The sequence below is a fragment of the Rhea pennata genome, chromosome 16 (assembly GCF_028389875.1).
Source record: "Rhea pennata isolate bPtePen1 chromosome 16, bPtePen1.pri, whole genome shotgun sequence".
Classification (NCBI taxonomy): Eukaryota; Metazoa; Chordata; class Aves; order Rheiformes; family Rheidae; genus Rhea; species Rhea pennata.
Window position 1 is genome coordinate 379,092 of NC_084678.1, and position 21,854 is coordinate 400,945.

The 21,854-nt window shown below is 51.0% G+C and overlaps 1 protein-coding gene across 2 annotated transcripts in view; it reads right to left on the reverse strand.

The window, feature by feature from the left end:
* The window catches only part of L3MBTL1 (L3MBTL histone methyl-lysine binding protein 1), a 28,148-nt gene extending 8,527 nt beyond the window's left edge, over window positions 1–19,621 (reverse strand). Inside the window, exons 1-17 of one of the 2 annotated variants that reach the window (XM_062589069.1) lie at window positions 19,574–19,621; window positions 13,619–13,781; window positions 12,580–12,803; window positions 11,543–11,687; window positions 11,246–11,384; window positions 10,379–10,502; window positions 9,633–9,720; window positions 7,287–7,378; window positions 6,509–6,613; window positions 5,180–5,315; window positions 4,543–4,634; window positions 3,314–3,465; window positions 2,178–2,254; window positions 1,656–1,741; window positions 959–1,069; window positions 567–681; window positions 219–318 (exon numbers count right to left, since the gene is read on the reverse strand). In XM_062589069.1, coding sequence (XP_062445053.1) covers window positions 219–318; window positions 567–681; window positions 959–1,069; window positions 1,656–1,741; window positions 2,178–2,254; window positions 3,314–3,465; window positions 4,543–4,634; window positions 5,180–5,315; window positions 6,509–6,613; window positions 7,287–7,378; window positions 9,633–9,720; window positions 10,379–10,502; window positions 11,246–11,384; window positions 11,543–11,687; window positions 12,580–12,803; window positions 13,619–13,754 — 1,922 coding nt within the window. In that variant the 5' untranslated portion in view covers window positions 13,755–13,781; window positions 19,574–19,621. Of the gene's footprint in view, window positions 1–218; window positions 319–566; window positions 682–958; window positions 1,070–1,655; window positions 1,742–2,177; window positions 2,255–3,313; window positions 3,466–4,542; window positions 4,644–5,179; window positions 5,316–6,508; window positions 6,614–7,286; window positions 7,379–9,632; window positions 9,721–10,378; window positions 10,503–11,245; window positions 11,385–11,542; window positions 11,688–12,579; window positions 12,804–13,618; window positions 13,782–19,573 lie in introns of both variants that reach the window. The other variant, XM_062589067.1, reaches the window with a different exon arrangement.
* Between the last annotated feature and the right edge of the window lie 2,233 nt (window positions 19,622–21,854).

Consider the following 21,854-nt stretch of genomic DNA (forward strand, 5'->3'; position numbering starts at 1 on the left):
CCACCAGGAATGGAGGCACCATGCTTTATCCAGCCCTGGCATGAGGAGGGCAAGAGCTGCCCCTGAGCTGGAAGGAGAGCCAGAATTGAGGTGGTGGGCTGGATGGCAGCAAAGAAGGATGCTAAGAAGCCGTGTGGCCAACAGAGGAGAGGAGGAAGGCCCTGGTGCTGTGACCACAGGGAACCTCTGCCCCTCCAAGCCATGCTGGGGGTTCTCACCTGTGGTGAAAGCTGTACTTGGAGCCCTTGGTATGAGGTATGCTCTTGCAGCCCAGAGTTGGGCAGCCTCCATGGGTAGAGGAGGCTGGTTCCTTTGGCCCTGCACCAAAAGGAGAAACAAGAGAGACACAGTCATAGCCACAGCCCCTGGCAGAGCCAGAGGTCTGTGTTCCCTGCTTGCTCCAAACTGCAAGGACATCTCCAGCTGCCAGCTCTGTGAGAAAGGTCTTTCCTCCCCGCCCACCCTCATCCAGCACACATTTCTGCTCATGGCCAGCAGCCAGTGACAATAGGAATCTGGCACTCTTGGGTACTGGTGTGAAGGGCTGCCCCAGGCCAAGGACTTACTGAGAGGAGGCTGCAATGGGTGCCCAGTTTTCAAGCACCAGCCTATGGGGTGGATATCCGGATGATCTGCATCGATCCAGAAATCATAGACGTGGCTCCAGCCATCAAAATGGATCTGGGAAACAAGTGGAAAGGTCACCTTAAACCTCAACGCATCTCCCGGAGAAGCACTGAGCCCTCCAAGGTGATGGCAAACAGCAGGGTAGAGCTGAACTGCAACAGAATGCTCTGCTACCCTCTCAGATCTCAGCAATGAGACTTGCCATCCTATGTACTTAATGCTTCCACAGACCTCCACATACTTTACCACTGCAACTGGCACAGCAAAATGGAGCAGAAGTAAGCCAGGACAGTGTCTGGATGCAAGTTCAGCACTAAGACCCAGAACCCACCTTTATTCTGTGATCTTCTACGTCCTCCACACTCGCCACTCGGATCAAGGCAGGAGTCCTTCTGTCCACTGCCTCTAGCTTCATGTTCACTAGGAAGCCGTGGGGCGGGCGCTGAGGGTAAGGAGCACACCAGGTCACTGAGGAGCAGGACTGTGCTCTGGGATCCTGCACTCCTTCCCCATTTTTCCACCAACACGTGCTCCAAAACCTAGCTCCCCACCTCTGACCCTTCTGGGGGTCCTTCAAGCCCCAATGACAACCCCCAAGCTCGCAGTTAGAACCAGGAGAGAGTAGGGATGGATTTCCTGGATCTGAATTGTGATGACACAAGATGGGAAATCCCTGCTAAGAGAAAAAGGCCTCTTGAAGACTCATTTTGGGGATTCACATTGTGGCTGCAGCTGGCTGGACACAACTGCTCTTACTGCAATTGGAGACAAAAACCATCAAGCAAGCTGAAAAGATTTCCCATTACCTGGCTCCTATCCAGTCAAGGAAGTGGTCATACTTCTCATTTTTCCCAGTTTGCATCTACTTGCCCAGTATAGACCTGATTTCTGCACCCTGAGTGTAGATTTGAAACCCAGGCTGTGGCAGGAGCACACTAAACATCACCTTTCATAAAAATCTAGATCTGATGATGGAGAAAACCTGAAGGCCTGCCCAGGCACAATGGAGCGGAGGATGGGGCACTCACCACTTTAAAGGCCCAAGCTGGGACAGCAGATGCTCCAGTTTCCTTTAGGTACTTTTCCCAGCTGAAGTTGTCAGGGTCAGGATAATCTAGAAGGGAGAATGATGTGCAGGGTGAGACACACACGCCTGCAGGAGAACAGCAAGTATCCCACAGTGTCCTGCTACCCTGAAGGACCAAGCAAGCCTGCACCAGGTATGTGAAAACCTGAGATACATCAAGATGTGCCACTATTTTCTAATGGACCACAACATACAGAGTGCAGAGGAAGCAAAAATGTCTGGCCCTGCATTGGGGCCTCCTGACTTCTCCACCTGGCCTAAGAAGAGTGGTGCTGCACCTGAACACAGGTACAAGACCCTTGGCCAGCATATGCTGTCTCCTTGGCTGTGGCCTTACTCACAGAAACCTCCCAGGTCTGCAGGTAAGCAGAAGCTGTGGGGTTTAAGCCCCTGGGCACCTCCCAGGGGAAGCCTGCCCCCAAGTGTAGGCTGTGTAGGCTGTGCTCCCTGGTCACCTACTCACCTTGAGGAGGTGTGAGGGGTTTGCCATGCTCCTGACACCATCCGACTGGATGGATATATGGACTGCTGGGGTCACACCTGCAAAACACATCTGTACACTTATGCGGCAGAGACACCCAGCTCATCACTGCTGGACAGTGCAAGCTGTCAGGAACTGGGGCAGGCCACCTGGTGGCATAGCCCAGGCCTGTGTCACCTGTAAAAGGTCTTGCATGAGCTTGGGTCTTTTACAACACCCTCAGTCCTGAATAGCCCAGAGGACCGTGGAGTCAAGAGCTAGAGCAGGGGGACTCCAGCTCATAGCAACAGGGCATGAACCCTGACAGTAAGTCCTGGGTGCAAGCTCCACAGTGGAGCTATGCAGAGAAAAGTAATGCTTTGCTGTGGGGAGACACGTTGTGCATTTCAGAGCTCGGAGCAGGCAGAGTTGAGCAGCTGGGGAGCTCAACTACTGGTCAGTACCCCCAAATAGATCCTAACTACTCAGATGCTTCTGTTTCACGGGTCTGCCCTGGGGCACAGCACACAGGGGACACTTCTTGTGACCAGTATCACCTAGCAAGGAGCAAGCAGCAAGGGTCAGGCATTTAAAATGACTGGTGCAGCAACGGCTACAGAAACACAGCTCTTTTGGCAGTGAACTGAAGCAGGCAAGAAGAGAGAGAAGGTCTGCAGGCTTTGGCTATGAGGCAGGATGGATGCAGGCTTGGCCTCGAGTGCACTGATCAGCCTTACCAGCCTTGGCCAGCCTCATTTGTGACCTCTACTCCCACAAGGGCACACACCGTCTGCCCACGGCCCCACAAGCTCAGTTGAAGCTCAGGCCTTCAGCCTTTGCCTTGGTGACATCGTAGGTGGCCCTGCCTGACACTGAAGTGGGCTCCAGGCCCAGGTCAGGGCTTGTTTTAACTTCACGTTAATGGGACAGACATGCCTACATCCCAGGAAGTAGCAAAGTGACATGGGCCAGGAAAAGGTTTCTCCTCTAGCACAGGTAGGCAACCCTCTGCCCTATCAGGCCACCGCTGGCCTGCCTGTAGAGGCATTTTGGGACTGCCCCAGAGCACCATCAGTCTTACTGAAGCAGCAGCAAGACTTCTTGTCAGCACTGGTGTCCAGGAGCCTCTGTATGCTCACCAGTAGTCATAAGTATCATCCCAGTTGTCAAAGTGCACCAAAAAGCGATTGTCCACCACGTCCGTCACTGTGGCGACGCAGATCAGGGAAGGGTTCATGCGGTCCACAGCTTCAAGCTTCATGCCTACCTCAAAGCCCGGTGGAGCCTCGTGCTACAAGGAGAGAGGTCAGGTTTTGCTCATGCCTGTGGTCCCAGCTGCTCTCCTCACTTCCCTCGCCTGTGGCAAACACAGCATCTCCCCAAACCCTCTCACAGTTAAGACTCAGCCTTGGCCTCCAGCCAGGGTCTGTGACCATTTAGGGGTCCCAGAGAGCAGCACCTTCCTGTGCACATAAGAAAATGGGCACAGGGTAAGTAACTTGGCTTGGCCACAAAAGAAAGAAAAAAAAAAGTCTTCAGACCCTCAGGATCTTCTATAAGCAGTAAGATCCAAGACAGCAGCAGTCTCCAACTTATATTGGCTCAGATTTGGTCACAAAATACTTGCTTGTAGTCATGCTCCTCCACTGTTTGCACCTACTAAATCCCCTGTGCAGCAAGACCTAGGAAGGGGTCCTGCATCCTACCTTGTCTTTATTTCTTGGATGAAAAATCTGTGCAACACACTGCATCATACACACTAGTGGGATCACTGTAGCAATCATGCATCTCCACCTTGGCAGGGATGCATCATTTCAAAGAGGAGGATTTAGACATAATAAGTAACTTGGAGAGACTGATTTATCACTAGGTTGAGTTTCCTCTGCAACTAACAAAGAAACCATCAGCATTTAGCATTCCACTGTATTCTCCCCTTCCTTACCCAAGCTGCCATAGGAAAAATAAAGGTCAAGAGAAAACAGAGACAAAAGAATTATACTGATGAAACATTAACTGTTGGGAGTTTTTCTTTCGGCAAAACAACAGATTGGAAAAAAGGCTAATTCTTCCCCACTAGTACATCTGGGAGATGTAACTGTACATGAGATGGATTCGGTGTACGAGACCCACCTCAGTTTTGAACAGACCAGACTAGCATCCAAGTTGCAGATCCTCAGCAGCAAATCATAGCAGGTCTCATTAAGCAATGCCAGCAGTGCATTCTCCTGGCCCTTTGTACTGGGGGGATCAGAGGCATGGGGTGGATGTTGAAAAGCCCAAACTAGGGGAGGGATTGGGCTGGGATAGATGGGAGGAAGGTTACACTTGAACCTGTAGGCTCTGGCATGAAGGAAAAGCTGCTACTCACACTGTTTCGGATCACAAAGAGGTGCTTAGGAGCTGCCTGAGCCTTTGTTATCTTCAGGTAGTTTGTCCAGCTGAATTCTTCTTCCTTATAACCTACAACCCCTCAGGAATGGAAAAGAGAGCAGCCTGTTCATAGAGAGCAGCCAGAAGGCCACATGTCTGAGCCCAGCCACCCCAGTCTGGCCAGCCCTCCCCCCACTAAGGCTGCCTCACTGTGGGAGAATGGGCCCTAGGGCACCATGGGAAACCCCACAGCCTGGCCACATCTGGCACAGACCAGTGGTTTGTTTCAGAGGGATGCTGAGAAATGTTAGCGTTGAAGTGGAAATTCAGTGCTTGGTTCCTCCCTGGAGGACGCTGGTCCCAAATCTCTTTTGGGGCACACTGTGTTCTGCCCACAGTGCTGCAGCACAGTGTCATCCAGGACAACAGGGCTTTGCCTCAAAATGGGAGCAAGCCAAGCTCTTTAGTAGTGACAGGCACCTGCAGGGCTGTCCTGCAACAGCCCCAACAGAGCAGCATCCCTCCTCTTCTCCCTGGAGCCACCCTGGCCCCTAGCTAACCCTCGCAGTTTGACAGTCTGCTCCTCATCCCCCTGTTCGACAGGGCCTGTGAACCCAGACTCTCTAGCTCCTTACCTTTGGGGGGCTGGAGTTTGTGCCCTGTCTCCTCAAACCAGCCAGCAGGGTGGATGTTGGGAGAGTCAGCATTCAACCAGAAATCATGGCATTCAGAGTAGCCATCAAAGTGCAGGCGCATCCGGTAACCACACACCTACCACCAGGGAAGGCAGGAGAAGGGAAGGACCATGGAAAACTTGCTGCTCTGCTTAAGCACAGCACACACCTCCCTCCCCACCTAAAATCTCAAGTGTATCATTTAGGGAAACCAAAAGTCATATTAATAAGCCAGCACATGCCAATCCCAGGAGGTGTTCAGCATGAAGCAAGGTAAGTGTTGAGACATCACAAACCCAGCTCTATACACTGGCATAGGCACCTGCAGGGCTGGTGGAACTGGACAAGAGACAATGGGCACAAACTGAAACGCAGAAAGCTCCATCTAATCTAAGGAAAATCTTTTTTACTGTGAGGTAACTGAGCACTGGAACAGGTTGCCCAGAGAGTTTGTGGAGACTGTTCTCAGAGATATTCAAAGGCTGTCTGACATTGCCTTGGGCAACCTGTTCCAGGTGACTGTGACCATGACTCTGCTCGAGCAACTGGTTGGGGCAGATGATCTCCAGAGCTGTCTTCCAACCTCAGCTGTTTTATGACTCTGTGAAGTCATATAGTCGGGCACCTTGCCAGATCCAGCAAGTGCAAAGGTTCCCATTTCTACATCTGTGGAATATTCCAGCACAGAGTTTTGACTGAATGCCATGCTGCTTCAGTGAAATCTCTTCAACAGCCACTGCTGTATAGCCATTCTCCCTGGTTCCCTTTGGGCCCTGGGAGCACTGAGAGGCAAGGCTGGTCTGGGTGCATGACATGTGGCTGAGCTAAGAACCCCAATGACAGTGGGCTTCCACTGACAGAAGAAAAGGGATATGTCCACACCATCCATCTCCAAGGGTCAGACCTATCTGAAAGGCATCAGCTTGAAGTTAAGAAGCTGTTGTCATTACTGTGACCTCTCTGCCCCATGGTGAAGCTATGGTGTCACCCTGACACCCTGTGTCAGTGTGATGGACAGATTAACTACACTAGGACATGACAACTGCTCCACAGTGTTATCTCCTGTCCTCTACAAATCAGCAGGAAACCTCCAATTTCCTTGACTGAGGTGCCAAAGTGCCAATTCATTCTATGCCCAACAGTGCTGGCAGTGATGTGCATGTGAGGGCTCAAAGCCTTCCACCAGCCTCCTTGCAGAACCTTCTCTCCTGCCGAGTTTTTCGCTGCCCGAGTATGAGGAAGGGAAAGAAAGAGTCAGGAGATGCAACCACAAAGCTGGAGGCGCCTTACCTCAGCCACGGTAAGGATAAAGTACATAGATGGGTGCTGCGGATCGATCCCCTCCAGTTTCATCCCCACTTTAAAGCCATTCTTGTGCTGGGAAGCTACTTGGTACTGGAAACAAAAATTAAACTAAAATGTAAAAAACAATACAGGTAAAGGGGAACAATCTAGAACAATCCCACGGAGCAACCATCAGGTAATGGGAACTTCTGGGCCTAGCAGATGGTGGGCAACAGGTTATGTCATCAGCCAAAATTTTCTCTGTAGAAAAACACATTCTTTCATCTACCTGCAGGTTTGCTTCTCCTGTTGTTGGCAGGGCAAGATATCCCTAGGACACTAGTCCACTTCAGAGCTGCACAGCACTGGGGCCATGGGAGAGCGGGGACACCGGGGTTTGGGCTCCTCTCATGTGCTGGTGAGCATCCAGCCAGAAGCAGAGGCCCACCCCAGCACACGGCTTCCCAGAGCACTCACGCACAGGCTCAGGGAAGGCTTGGAAGGGTTCCATCACCCTTCTACAGCCACCAAAGTCTCCTATGCACACATGAGGTGCAGGGCTAGGGGACAGGACCCCACTGGGGAGCAGGAATGGTGATAAATCACAACTGGAAGGCAGTGGGACTAACTGGTCACCTCTGGATGAAGGAAGGAGCTTGTTTACTGCACAGAGCCCCGCAAAATAGGGAAGCAAGGAAGAGAGGAGAAAGAGAAGGGGTGGGGGAAAAAAGGGAAAGAAAAGAGAAGATGAAAGAGGGAAAAAGACAGGAAAATCCCAACTCACATCCTGGAAGAGATCTAAAGGGGCAGCGACAGCTTTCTGCTCCTCCAAGTAGGACGCCCAAGACCAGCCTTCTTTCTTCTCCTCGCTGGCACCTGAGCGCAGCACAAACGCACACACAAGAGGCGCTCCTGAGGGTGAGCTCCAGCCCCAATTCCTGCCTGCCTCGGGGCAGTGCGGAGCGCAGGTGAGGCCATGGGTCCCACCGGGGCCACATCCTGCTCTCGCACATAGTGCAGCATCCCTATGAGGCTCAGCATCACCCTACCAGAGCCCCCTCACCAGCAAATCTGGCTGGCTGTCCGACAAGGGACAGAGTCAAAAGGTCCCCTCTCACACAGGTGCCCATGACCCCAAATGTCCTCTGTTACTACACAAGTGCTCCGAGAGCCCTCAGGGGAAAAACTATCCTGTGCAAAGCCTACAGCATGTCCAGAGACCTATACAACCACTCCTCCTCCAGCTAGTACATCCAAAATGGTCACAGCATCCAACAGGGAGGTCACCTCCAGCTGCAGAGGGGCTCCTGGCCAGTCAAGCTTGCAGTAGGCTAACCTCCCACTACAGCTAAGGCAGAGCTGCTCTGGAAGCACCAGTTCTGCTATCCTCTGCTCTGAGATACCCTCATAACCCCACCTCAGTAGACCAGGGCCACTCTGATGCTCTAGGGATGCATTTACTCTTTACATACTCATGAAAGAAGACAGCATCCCCTCTTTATGGGCAGGGAGGTTTCTCTTCATGCACTCAGCCCCCTTGGGAAGGCCAAAGAGACCTTGCCCAAGGCACACAAGACATATCCCAAATCCTCTGCTCTCTAAACACCCTCTCCCTGCTCCTTAGCATCTGAAGGGATTCTGAGAGTGTGAACCCTAGTCTAGCACAAAATAAATTGCAGTTGCATAGCATCCAGGGCAGGTAGTCTTCTGCAGGGCAGGCCAGCAATGTATGGGGAAAACAGACCTATTCCTTTCTCCTTTCTTCCCTCAGGTTTAGAGGTGGCAGAGAAGGAAAAAATGAAACTTGTGGAAGAAATCGAAGCTGAGATTCAGTGGGCAAGTATACTAACTAACAAAGATACTTTATTTAATGCTCGAGAGTGGAAAACACCTGTATTACTATCTAGCATATAGAAAAAAACATGGAAGGCTTTTTTGGGAAAGTACAAATTCTGCACTTCTAGACAAATGCACCTAGAGATGAAACTCTGATGCACTGAAGTATCCAGGTGTGTATTTTGTCCACTGATGTACCTCTAAAATAGGAGAAAATAAAATACTGAAAATTATAAGGTTCAATGAAGCTTACTTGTAAGCAATAAGGAAGTTTACATGTTCAGGGCTCAGAAACAATGCAAGTAGAAACCTGTTCTTCCCACAGAGTATGTCTGTAGAGCAAAGGACCTGGTAAGTGATTATGAGCTCCCCATTTAACAGGTTAACTCAGTGTAACATCAAGGATTGACTTATTCTAATAACCAGGTCCCTGTTAGAGTCCCTACACTTGGCTGTGGAGGGGCTTCCAAAGTGCAGCAGGAACAATTTCATTTCAAAATGACTCTAAAAGTGACCTTTCTCTATTCAAGGAGGAAATTTTCCCCATAAATGTTTATGTCCAATATTTTCCCAAGTTTTACTTTCTTCCCTATCATACTGTAAGGGAAAAGCAAACACTGCATCCATCAATCTGTCTCTTTTCCCTCAGTGCCCACAGCTCTGTCTTCAAGATCTGCTCTGACACAGTCCAGGAACAGCCAACCTTGTGAGATGAGACAATGGCAAAGCTTCAGGCTTCAGCAGCACCAGACCTACAGGAGCAGCCCCCAAACTTTCAGGGTCTCTGGATCATGTAAGGGATGTTTCCCATGAGACTGTCCAAAGTGGGGCAAAGCCAGATGTAGCACACAGTCGCACTAGAGCTCACAACAGCATCTCTCAGAGCAAAATGAGATCATCACAAACAGCATATTCACAAGCAAGTAATAAAATCAGCTCCCAATGGGAGGGACCAGAAAGCACTGTACAGTACGGCCCAACTCCTGAAAAAGATACAGCTGCACACTTGTAAGGATGCACCCACGGAGAGAAAGAGAGGAAGGAGAGAAAAGGAAAGAGACAGGGAGAGCAGGACCAAGCAAGCAGAGGAGCTTACAAGCCTTCAGGAACAAGTATCGGTTCACAGCACTGTGTGTTTGACTCACTGCTGGAGCACCATAACATTAGCCCAGTTTCTCAGCACTGCAGAGGAACCCTGCAGCCTCTGCTGTGTGGCCCCACTCACTTCTGCACAAGTGAGAAGGGGCCATGATGGCAGAGCACTCACCCCACAGCCCACCCAGCCCCTCCATACCGTGCTGGCTCCCATTCCATGCTTCAACATCTGGATTGCTGATGGCAGAGTCTCCTGCAGAGTTTTTCCTCTCTTCCTGCTTTTCCTCCTATGCATGAGAGCAGACAAAACAGAAGCTCATCATGTTGGAAGTCATGGACTCCTGTACAGAGACTTACACTTCACTCTGTACCCTCATGCCAGTGCCACAAGGGGCCTCCACAACATTCATGATTTGGATGATGCTTAGCCCAGAAATGGGTGTCCAAGAGCATCTAGTGATGGAAACCTGAGGGGTATTTTGGTGGAGTGGTAGCAACCACACCTGCTGTGAATCTGCTAAAGGCAAGGCTAGCAAGCACAGCTGTTCTGTGCCTTGTCAAAGCCACTCTCCCTTCCTCAGGATATACATTATATAGTTAGCAGACAGATGCTCTCTTACTTCAACACTGAGTTTGCTGGCCCAGACGCAAGAGATCAGTTAGGAGAACTCAGCACCTATAACCCAATCAGGGTTCGCCCAGTGCTGTATAATCCAGCACGTTCAGCATGCCAAATAGCAAGCTAAGTGTCTAGAAGCTGCGACAATAGATGCATTCAAGTCTTTTTGACATTAGCTGCTTCTGGTTACCACTTTGACACATAGCTGATTTGGTGCTGAAAAGCACTGATGAGAATTGTATGCTCTTGCACCAGATACATGAGCGGTCTTTGGCCCATCCCAGTATTGTCATATATGCACACACACACACCCTCCATCTCCCTACCATTTGCTCAGATTCATATTCTTCCTCTGAAGGGCTCTGGTAATCCTTCCTCTTCCGTTTCTTCACTGGCTTGAGGATTTCGGTGACGCTGGTGCTGCTGGCAGAGTTTTCCACAATGACAGACCTGCATGGAGGAAAGGAGAGTAAATCACTGCAGCAGAGCACGTTGCAATAGTTGGGGTGGTAGTCAACGTCTACCACCAGGTAGTCAAGACTGCAAGAGAGTGACTGCTGGAGAATCACTGTCATGCCATTTCTCACAAACATATACATTCTCATTCCTCCTGACTAATGTATGCAATCCACTTAGAGAAAAGTTGACAAGAGGTTACAACCAAGGGACAGGTCTGAGCCACCCTCACTTGTCAGAAACCTGGACCTGGGGATGAATCAAAGGGATCTAGGTTTGTAGCAAGGCTCTAAGCTGTATCAAAATTACTCAGAGATGATGGAAATCCAGTCCTGGGAATCACATTTTGCACTTAGTGACACCCCTGAGAACATGTCTGTAAGGCTGCGGGTTGGAAATCCCTTCCTGACTCATGCCTGCAAGTGCAGTTCAATCTTGGAGCACCTCTTGCAGCATCTCTGGCAACAATCCTGTACTAGTAGCTGCCTATTTATGAGGCCACAAACTAAGCAGGAGAAAATTTGACTTCCTGCGACTCCCAAGGCCCCTGAGGACAGGTCTTCATACCCCTAAGCTGCAGCCAGGGCTCCCTATCTAAAGGAAAGAGGGAAACAAATGGGGTCCTCAGCACCCGCCAGAGAGAGATGCACTTGCATCCCTTGCTTCAGCACACACAGCAGGAAGGGTAAACAGACAGACAAATAGTTACAGCTCTGCATGGACTCCTTCTCCCTTACCTTTCTTTGAACTGCTGGTGACAGTGCTCACTGCAGAAACCCCTGCCTTCCCGGGCCCCATCTGAAACGTGTCTCCGGCCACAGGTATCACAGTGGCACATGCCCTCTGCTGCTGGCAGCTTGGGCTGCTCTGGTATATCTGAGTCAGGAGAGACAGAAGAGGAGCAGTGAGGCACAAGGATCAGCGAGGGAAGGAGAGCAGGAAGCAGTAGATATTTGCCTCACTCAGGGTCTAAGCCAGATAATACCTGCTGCAAGATGGTACCAACCCCAGAAGTGCCACAGCAGTGCCCTTACCCTGAGCAACAGTAAGATTGTCCCTGCTGGTGGGAGGCACCTCTGAATCCCCGTCTTTCTCCGGGTGACTCTCCTTTATAGGTTCCACTGGAGGCATCTTATCAGCACTCACCACCTTCAGTGTCCCATACTCATTTATCCGAAACTATGGCACAGACAAAAAAAAACAGAAGGAAAAAAGTTAACAAAGAAGATAGAAATCTAACACAATAGCTAGTGGGTATATGTGAGCTCTGACAATGAGAGGGACATGGTGTCCAGCAAGGGGACAGCTCTCCCAGAAGCACAAGGCTGAAGGTAGCAAAGATGGAGCCAAATACAGCATTGAAGTCACTTCTCCTGCTGTCCTTCTATGCAATCTCTGCTGGCTGTTGAGCCTGCCAGGCCAGTGTACTAGCAGGGAGACACATGCCTCAAGGAAATGGATAAAGCACAAGACAGAACACAACCCTCAAGCCTCCCCTGCTTTCTGCCTGCACTTAGGTGAGACCAGCACCAGCTGGCAGCATCAAAGGGGCAAGGCAAAGATGTGGTACCCCAGGCCTGAGAACAGCTGAGAGACTGGAGGAGAGAAGGTACACTTTGTGAAAGCTGTTTCGTGCTACCAGGCCCCCACACTTCCTAGCCGCAGTAGACCTAAAAGCATGCCACGTCCTGACAAGTGCAAGGCCACTGTTTCCAGTGTGAGTGCAGGAGACTGGGCAACTCCACAGCACAGCTTGGAAAGGCAAGACACCCTGCCCAGTAAGCAGCATCACTCTGCTGCCTGCGCAGGCAGGATAGACCTGCCACAGTGCCACAATGCCATGCACATGCTCTCCCTGCTAAGCTCACACCACCGTGTTGCTGGAACAGGGCACAACAGCCTTGCAGAGCAGGAACAGCTTGAGGGATGCAGGCACTGCTAGGGGTGCAGGTACTGCCAGGGTGGCCACATCACAGCTAAGTGGTCCCTGGCCAGCACAGACCTGGGGGCTACCACTGACAAAGGCAAGCAGCTGAGGGGGGCAAACATGGCGGGCCAGGTTTACACTTACCCGCAGGTTACTCCCAGGCAGAGTAGCCACCCCATCTTTCCACTCCAGCACACGGACTGTGTTGCAGGTCTGCACCCCACTGATCTGGGGGATGACAGTGGCTGTGATGGGCTCATTCCCTGCTCCCCTCTCCAGCCTTTCGGTCCCTGTGCTTCTCTGTGGCTCCCGGGGAAATCGCTGGACTTCTAAGGTGCTTGCAGGAAGGCTGATGGTAGTAGCATTTGCTTGAGATAAGAAGAAAAGAAGCAAACAACCAGAGAGACATAAAGAAAACTCTTTGTAGATGCAAACAAGACACAATGGCAACACAGCAGCCCCAAGCAGCACAAAGTGATGCAGAGGGGACAGCCTCCCCACCAGGGCCTGTGTTGTAGGCAAAAGTATCCATGAGCAGGTAGTGAGATTCAATGGGATCTGGCAGCTTCTGTTAGGGGGTGGCACCCACACTATCCACATTCAGGAGGGTCTTACTTTAGCTTCACCTCAGCCTGTTCCCACAGCCAAGATGCCCAGTTGTGGCAGGACTGTAGCAGTGAGTACCTGGATTGCATCTTGCAGTTTAGTTTCATTTTCAAAGAACACAGTGTGCAGGCCAGGGTTGCTCTACAGTGCCAAGACTCAAGAAGCACACGAAAATGGGAAATTTGTTTCAAAAACCCACTTCTGATCTCACCTAAATACAGGCACATCCAGGCTGGTATGGGCTTTGCCTGCACACATTCTGAAAGACACTGGCCACCTGGACCTAACATTCACGTGTTAGGGTGAGCAGCCCTAACATGGCAGCTCAGGCATCCACATGCATTGCCAAGCAGGCATCCAAGCTCAGCACATCGTGCTGCAATGGAACAGCAGCCCTCAAAGATTAAGGCTTCAATTTAAGATTTAGGAGATTTTGATCTGCCACAGAAATGGTGACAGCTGCATAGCTTTGTTTCCCAGGCCTTGCAAGGAGCACAAATAAAAGCAGAGTGTGAAAGGAGCGATCCACGGTGAGAAGGCCGTGCAGGCAGCAGATACAGAGGACAAGTCCACACACCTGGTATGATGAAGGCTGTTGTTGGAAGGTGGGTGCTCTGCACAGTGCTCTCAGTGGTGACCATATGGACACTGACTTCCCCAGCAGGATTTCCCTTTGTGCTTCTCACAACTTCCATCTCTGCTCTGCTGTCCATCACCTTGCCTGGTCACAGAGTGTAAAACTGGAAGTAAGGAAGAAATTAGGCTGGGTAGTACAAACCTGCCAGAGGAGCAAGAAAGAGACTAGAGAGGATGGTCCCTTTTCACTATCTCCTAGCAGGATACCCTGTAAGACACATTAAAGCACCACTTAGTGAAGGAGTGAACCCAACAGAGAACAGCATGACAGTCACTGTTGGTACCAACATGATCTAGGAAAGTCTTTGCTGTGAGATCACAGCTCAGAGTCTGCAAACATCAAGGGTTTTTTCTTACACGGCACTGCCAAAGAAGGAATCAATGTGGCAGGTCCCACCACAAGCAACAAATGTTCCTGGCTCTCTCTGGGGTTTGTACCACTGTGATGGGGCCTATAACTGCTGGTTTGGGAATCCTTACCAGAAAAAGACAGAGGTCCCTGACCTCCCCTTTTTTAGGTGGAGGGTGCCTGGCAATTATTCGAGCTGACCCTGAGCTGTGAACTGACTTCTTGGCTTGACCTTGGACCCACCTCATCATCATGAGCTTGCCTGGTGATCTGGATTCCCAGTTGAACCTGGCTACCATCCCTGGCCTGCCTCACTTGGGAAGTGCCCGCTCCCAGCTGGCCACCCTCAGAGATGGGGTGGATGTGAGGCTGCCCTTTGGGCTAGCCAGCAGGACCATGCTCACATCTTGGTTATGTTTCTGCAACCTGAATTTGAAAGAGAAGGAAGCTATGCGGAAAAGGGGAGCACTGCACTGAAGCGCTGACAAATAAAAATATGCTAGGCTACAAAGTCTCAAGTCTGGAATTTTGAACCCTGAGACAACAATAAAATAAAAGTTTTGTCATAACCAGACTGAAGAGTGCAATGGTGGACTCATGTAAGGCAAAGATTTACTTTGGGAGCCAAATATTCTTTTTCTTCTCTCCTAGAATGCTGCCACATTTGTGATTGGAAATATTTCATCTTCAGCTGATAAAAGACCTTTAACATGCTCTAGGGGCAACATCAGAAAGGCACTGTTAAGTAACAAGAGGACTGAAAGGAGTAACTCAGCTAGACACCTGAATCCAACCAAAAGCCAAAATGAATCAGGCAGCCAATCTGTTGGGATGCTTCCTAACACACACCAGGCACCTATCTGCTCTTCTAGGTATTTAAATCTGATATATAGCTTGATTTGTCATTTGGGTCAAATGTTCCTAGGTCAGCTTCTAGTTTTGTGTGGGCAGCTGGCTTTTTCTCATTTAAACAGGACTCAGTACTCTAAAATGCCTATCGAACAGAAAGCAAGAGAGAAACAACTAGTTCCAGTGTCCGAGCTAGGTGATGCTCAAACTTGCCTCACTGCTGTACAGCAGTCTAGTCTGTGAACGTAATATCAGTTAATAGCACAGGAAATAAAGACGAGTAATTATCATGCGTCGAACACTTTCTTTGCAGGGCTGCATGCTGATTACATTCAGACTGGTTCTTTTTTGCCTTAAAACCCGAGGAAATAGAATGAAATTGGATTATAAGACTGCACCATCATTATTCCTTAAGCTGTAATAACTTAGTAAGTGAGATTTAGGACTCATGTACAGACAGTCCCTCCTCCATCAACCTGCCAGGACAGGCCTTGCTGCAGCAAAGGCTACATTCCCCCACTCCATCCCACCACAGTCAGGCAGCCCAACTCAGAGGTCAGGAACCAGCCAAATGGGGCTTGAGGGAGACCGAGGAGCCTCTCCAGCCCACAGCCCTGCCCTGTCACTCCCTTTGCTTCTCAGTTGCAAAGGGTCTGTGCTTCTCCAAGCACCTCTGGCCACTGCCACACTGCCCTTACTGGGAGAAACGTTCTCCTAATCCTTTGCCCATGTTCTTGCCCTTTAAGCACAGGTAGAGCACAAATCCAGTAAACAACCTTCCCAGCACATGTCCTGCTCCATTCCTCAACAGAGTGAAGACTTTGAGGGTTTGGCTTTCAGCTCAATGCCTTGAAGTTACAGACATTTCAAGCCATGTTTTTCTCCTTTTAAGATCCACAAGGCAAGATGGGCCCCAAGGTATTCCAAGACCAAATACAAGTAATGAGAACACCGTTGCAGTGAGCGTGTAAGTACGTTGCTGCCACAGCTGAAACCCAGTAACTTCAGGGACTCCCAGCTCTCCTCCCGGCCTGTGGTGGTGTTAGACAATAGTTCACCATCAATGTTTCTGGCATCAAGCATAGTATACATTGCTAAACCTGTAATTGAGGATTTCTTAGATTTCCCCAGCACAAACAATCTCAAATCCCAGAGTATTGTTCTGGACACTGGTGCTGCAAATCTCAGGAGCTGCGCTTGCCAAGCAGAGACAGGCAAAAAAACAGAGCTCCTTCCCTACGTCAAAGGAGTGAGAATCAGACTTACAGTCAGTGTTTGTAGCTCACAGTTTTCAAAACAATGGAGTTTTAACCTCAAACCTCCCTCCCCCCCCAGGGCAAACCAACAGATTATGAAATATTTTGGGTGGAAAGTAGCATCTGAGGAAGAGAAAAACGAGAGAGAGAACAAGCTTCTCTGTAAAAGAACACAGCTGTGGCATGGTCTACCTTAGCATTACTGTCGTGGCAGCAGTGAAAGCACTGGCACACTGCCCTTTCGGCAACCCTGTGCCCTGAAAGTAGGACCTCTGACAAATAGCCCACAGCTGAGACAAGGCATAATTTAGCAGCCCTGTTGCTTCAAAGCCTTGGCAGGTACTACCACCCCACCAGACTTTTCAAAGGGATCTCCTGCAAGCTCTCATACTATCAGTGAGGGTCATTCTGGTTGGAAGGGACTTCAGGAGGTTTGCAGTCCAACTCCTTGCTCTCAGCACAGCCAGCTATGGGATCAGACCAGGTTGCTCAGGGCTTTATCCAGCCTGGTCTTGAAAACCTCCAAGGATGGGAAATGCACAACCTGCAAATTAGCACAATCCACAACTTAACACATTCCTTTTCTGGGGGGTTGTGCTAGATGATGAACAGAAGTGTGTTTATTTTCTTTTCTTAATTTGGTTGGGATCTTCAAAAGCGGCTGGCATGCATGTGCCCCAGAAGTCTGAGGAAACTCTGCTGGCCCCTGACAGGATCAGAGTTAAGCCAAAGCTTTAGCAGCTTTCAAAGATCTCACCACCCAGATTTCAAAATATCAATCAATTTTAGAGATGCAAAATATTTTTGACATATCAGTGAAGTCCCGAGTTCTCCATTTTTCATGGTATTGAGCCTAACTCTGTATGTCTTACAGAGGGTGTACCCAGCCTGCAATTTAGTCCCCAACAAGCCTGCAATTTAGTTTCTCCTCAGGTTATTTTGCAGATAGCTATAACTAGGTGCAGCCGCTCCCTCTCGTTCACCTTCTGTTGAAGGACAGCAAAGAACCTCAGGCTCCCATTCTGGAGTCCAACAGAGAAGCAAGGAGAAAAATCATCCTAGGAAAGGCTAGCCCCACAGACGAGACTGATCTGTAGTCTCTCCAGAGACCACCACAACATGCTATCTAGAAGGAGGAATTTCTCACAAACTCCAAGAAATCTTTCACCTAGAAATGCTCTCTTTTTTGGCTAACTTTCCTCCAGGAAAGTAGGTTTTGCAAGCACTTTCTCAATGTATGAGTATGTATGTGTATACAGCCATCTGTCTGCAACCAGTTCAGTACTCATCAGCCTATTTCAACCAATTTTGATAGTGAGATGGAGGTCTCTAACACAGTTTCTGTAATAGTAAAACCTTCAAGTTTGGGAATCAAACCATGTGAATACAGAACAGTCTCTCTAATATTGCCCCTCTCCTCCCCAGGAAAGGCTTCAGCATGGAACATCAGCCAAACTCACTAAACACCAGCAAACAGCAGTGTACAAATATTCACACATACTGGGGAATCAGACCACAAATCACACATTTGAAGGTAATCAGACTGCACTTGTTATGCTGCACACAAAGTTTTTATCTCATCAAACAAAAAGCATTAGCTTTCAGCACACCAGTGCCCTGAGCTGGTGGCACAGGGATTTGGAAAGTAAGTGTTTCTACCATTGCTATACACAAGAGGCTCCAGTTCTGCCATGACCCCACAGCTACCCTCTTAAAATGTTGCAGAAAAGCTGTAGGATCATCTGCCATTTGCAAATAGTGAGGATCTGTTCAGGGTAACAGGGCGTAAGGGAGCAGGGAGAGTATCAGCTCCCAGCTCAGAGACACTGCACAGCCCTGAAAGCTAATGCTTTCTAAAAATCAGTCCATTCAAAATATGCATGCTTTTTCATGGTAAAATCAGCTTAGAATAAACAGATTTAAAACAATATTAACATGTATATTGGCTTTGTGGTTTCTGAGGTTTTAAAGTTATTTTTTCTGAGGATTTCTTCCTCAGCCGTAACAGACAACTCCTCCTCTAACAGCAGCTGAGATGCGGACTATCTCCAGTGGCAAAACTTGTGGTTCCGAAACAGCTAACAAAACAGAGACACTTGGAACTTTTCTCCTAGCAAATGTCAAGTGTCCCCAAAGCACCACCCTCCCGAAATGGCCTCATGCTGCTGATGAGGCCAGAAAGCACTGTGAAGCCAGGGTAGCTCTGATTAGATATGGGCCCCGGGCCACCATGGTGGGATGGACAATAGGACTGCCTGTGTCCCACCTCACATGTGTGTTGCCACAGGTCACTGCCTACGTAGTCTATGCCAACCTGGATGTGGGATGCAGCCCTGCATGGAATTAGGGTATAACGCAGTGTATTTTTTTTGCACATGAATACAAGTTATTGGTAGGCAGCAGCATTCAAAGAGAATTGAAACATGGTCCCAAAATATCTCAAATTGTCCATCCTTTTCATCTTTTTGCATAACTAATAAGGAAATAAATTCAGAGCCAGTTCTAGAACATGCAGGGCTTTCCTTCCACAGCCTGGGCTGCTCGGCATCCCCTGGGGGAATGCAAAGTCCGCAAAGAGCACCAGGGGGACAGCAGCTGCTCATCCCCTTCTCCCTAGCAAGGCCACCGGCTCAGGGGGGATGCGGCAGCTCAGTGCAATCCTCAGCAGCTGGCCAAAAACTTCCTCTGAAAGAGATGAAACCCACAGGTAATTTCGGGTGGGGGGGGCAGTAACACCCACCCCCACGTTATAGGTAAGGCTTTGTGCGGAAATAAAATGTCTTTGTTGCACATAAATGTAACGGTCACAGCACGGTGCAAAACCGCCCCTCTTCCTCCATGTTAACAGTGTGCAGAGCCTCGCGGCGGGCAGGGCAGGGCAGGGCAGGGCAGGGCAGGGCAGGGCAGGGCAGCGGCGCCAGGCCGGGAACCGCGGCCCCGCAGGCCCGGCCGCGGAGGCAGGCGGCGCTGGGGCCCCGGCGCGACTTTTTATAAACGTCAAAATGGCGGAATTTGTTTCCGCTCTCTTAAAAAAAAAAAAAAAAAAAAAAAAAAAAAAAAAAAAAAAGGACACTCGCAACCGCCGTTTCCTCCCGCGGTGTGTGTGTGCGGGGGGGGGAGGGGGGAGGCTGCGCGGAGGAGAAAGTTTGCCGGAATAACCCTGCCCGCCGCTGCCCCCCACTCGGGGGGATGCCAGTCCCGGCGCCTCGCCGCCCCGCCGCTGGCCGGGGGCCCGGCACGCAGCCGCCTCCCAGGCTGCCCTTTGCAACACAAAAGTGCAAAACTGCTTTATTACCATTCTTTGCTCTTCTTTATTTTTTTCCCCTCCCAAAGAGGGAAAAAAAATAATCCAAAAGCCGAGGGAAGCGGCTGCCCGCCACGCGAGCCGGGGCGCGGCGCGGAGACCACGGCTCCGCCGACGCCTCTTCGCCGCGGGGCTTACCTAGAGAGGCGCGGCGGTTCCCGGGCGGCGGCCCGCGGCCCGGGCGGGGCACGGCGGGGCGGGGCGCTGCTGGCGCGCTGCAGCCCGCCCGAGCGGCGCCGACGCGGCCGCGCTCGAGCTGCGCAGCTCCGGCCGCGCGGGCCCGGCGCGGCGGGCGGGGAGGGCGGCGGAGCCCCGCGCCGGGGCGGCCCGCCGCGTTGGCCCCCACCGGCACGGCCGACCGGGGCGTGCGAGTGCGTGTGTATGTGTGTGTGTGTGCGCGGATGTTGCCTGCGGGGGGGGGCGGTAATTGGGCAGGTTTCCAATGTATGTCCTTAACAAGCGCCGTCGCCATGGTAACCCGTGTATTCCTCCACGCTGCAGTGTCAATTTTTAATCCCACCGCATGATTTTGGAGGGGAGCTGCAGGTCGCCATGGCGACGGCACAGCTCGGATCTGGCCTCCCTGCGGGCTGCAGGGCCCTGGGCGGGCCAGGCCCAGGCACCACTGGCACCAAGGGGACAAGGCTGCTGTGGGGACCTGGCCAAGAAGCTCCCCAAGGAGCAGGCAATCACAGAGGCTCAGAGCCGAATGCCCCACACAGTGGGGCCACACAGTGCCCTTACAGGTGGGATGTGCTGTTACTGCCCACCCTCAGTGCTCTCCAGACACTGCCAGCATGGCCTGCCCTCTGCAAGGAGCAGGCCTCTGCAGTCTCCCAGGGTGCCCTCCCATGCCCCCAGCCTGCCTCTGCGTGGCTGCAACTGGGACGCCAAGGGTGACATCCTGGGGAAGAGCTGGCCCAGGCACACAGGACTAAGGACATGCAGCCCGGCAAGGACTGACGGAAGGATACGTGGATATACCACTCACCAGCTTGGCCACAGCCTGTGGTGCCTGCTCTGGGAAAGCAGGAGGGGTGCTGCAAGGCCCCCGGCACCAAAGCAGCCATTCCTCTGCTTATCCCCAAGCCCTAGTGAGCCAGGACAACCATGACAGGGCAGCTTTGGTGACTGTTGGAGGCAGCAGCCTCGTTTTTGAGGTGGATTGAGGACTGACTGAAAGGTAGAGTTGTCACTGGTGGCACAGAGCCTAGTTGGAGGCCTGAAGCTAGTGCAGTTCCCCAGGGCTCAGTACTGGGTCCCATCCTGTTCAGCTTCTTCATCAATGACCTGGACGAAGGGACAGAGTGCCTCATCAGCAAGTTTGCTGATGATACCAAGCTGGGAGGAGTGGCTGATACACCTGAGGGCTGTGCTGCCTTTCAGAGAGGCCTGGACAGGCTGGAGAGCTGGGCAGAGAGAAACCTCCTGAGGTTCAACAATGGCAAGTGCAGGGTCTTGCACTTAGGGAGGAATAACTCCATGCAGCAGTGTGGCCTGGGGGCTGACCTGCTGGAAAGCACCTCTGCAGAGAAGGACCTGGGAGTGCTGGTGGACAACCAGTTGACCACGAGCCAGCAATGTGCCCCTGTGGCCAGGAAGGCCAATGGTATCCTGGGGTGCATTAGCAACAGTGTTGCCAGCAAGTGGAGGGAGGTGATCCTGCCCCTCTACTCAGCCCTGGTGAGACCTCATCCGGAGTACTGCATCCAGTTCTGGGCTCCCCAGGACAAGACAGACATGGAGCTACTGGAGAGAGTCCAGCGTAAGGCTACAAAGATGATCAGAGGACTGGAGCATCTGCCCTCTGAGGAAGGGCTGCGAGAGCTGGGCCTGTTTAGCCTGGAGGAGAGAACACTGACAGGAGATCTTTGTGTATAAGTATCTGAAGGGAGGATGTCAAGGGGATGGGGCTAAACTCTTCAGTGGTGCCATGTGACAGGCCAAGAGGCAATGGGCAAAAACCGAACCACAGGAAGTTCTGCCTGAATATGAGGAAGAATTAGTTTGCTGTGAGAATGACAGAGCACTGGAACAGGCTGCCCAGAAAGGTTGTGGAGTCTCCTTCTCTGGAGATACTCAAAGCCTGCCTGGATGCAACCCTAACATGCTCTAGGTGACTCTGATTGAGCAGGGGGGTTGGACTAGATGATCTCCAGAGGTCCCTTCCAACCTTACCCATTCTGTGATTCAGTAAGGTTGGCTGACCTGTTCATCTTTATAACACTGTTTCACTTCGGCAGGAATAATAAATCCAGCTCTGCCACCTCATCTTTTCGTCCACACCTTCCTATGGCAGGAATAGCAAGGCCTAAGCATAGGCCTGAAGCCCAATGCTACTGGGAAGTCTGGGGCTGGCATTTGTGAAATAAAAGCAAATGTTGAGTTCTGGTGTCCATTGTTCTTTTGCACCTGGGGT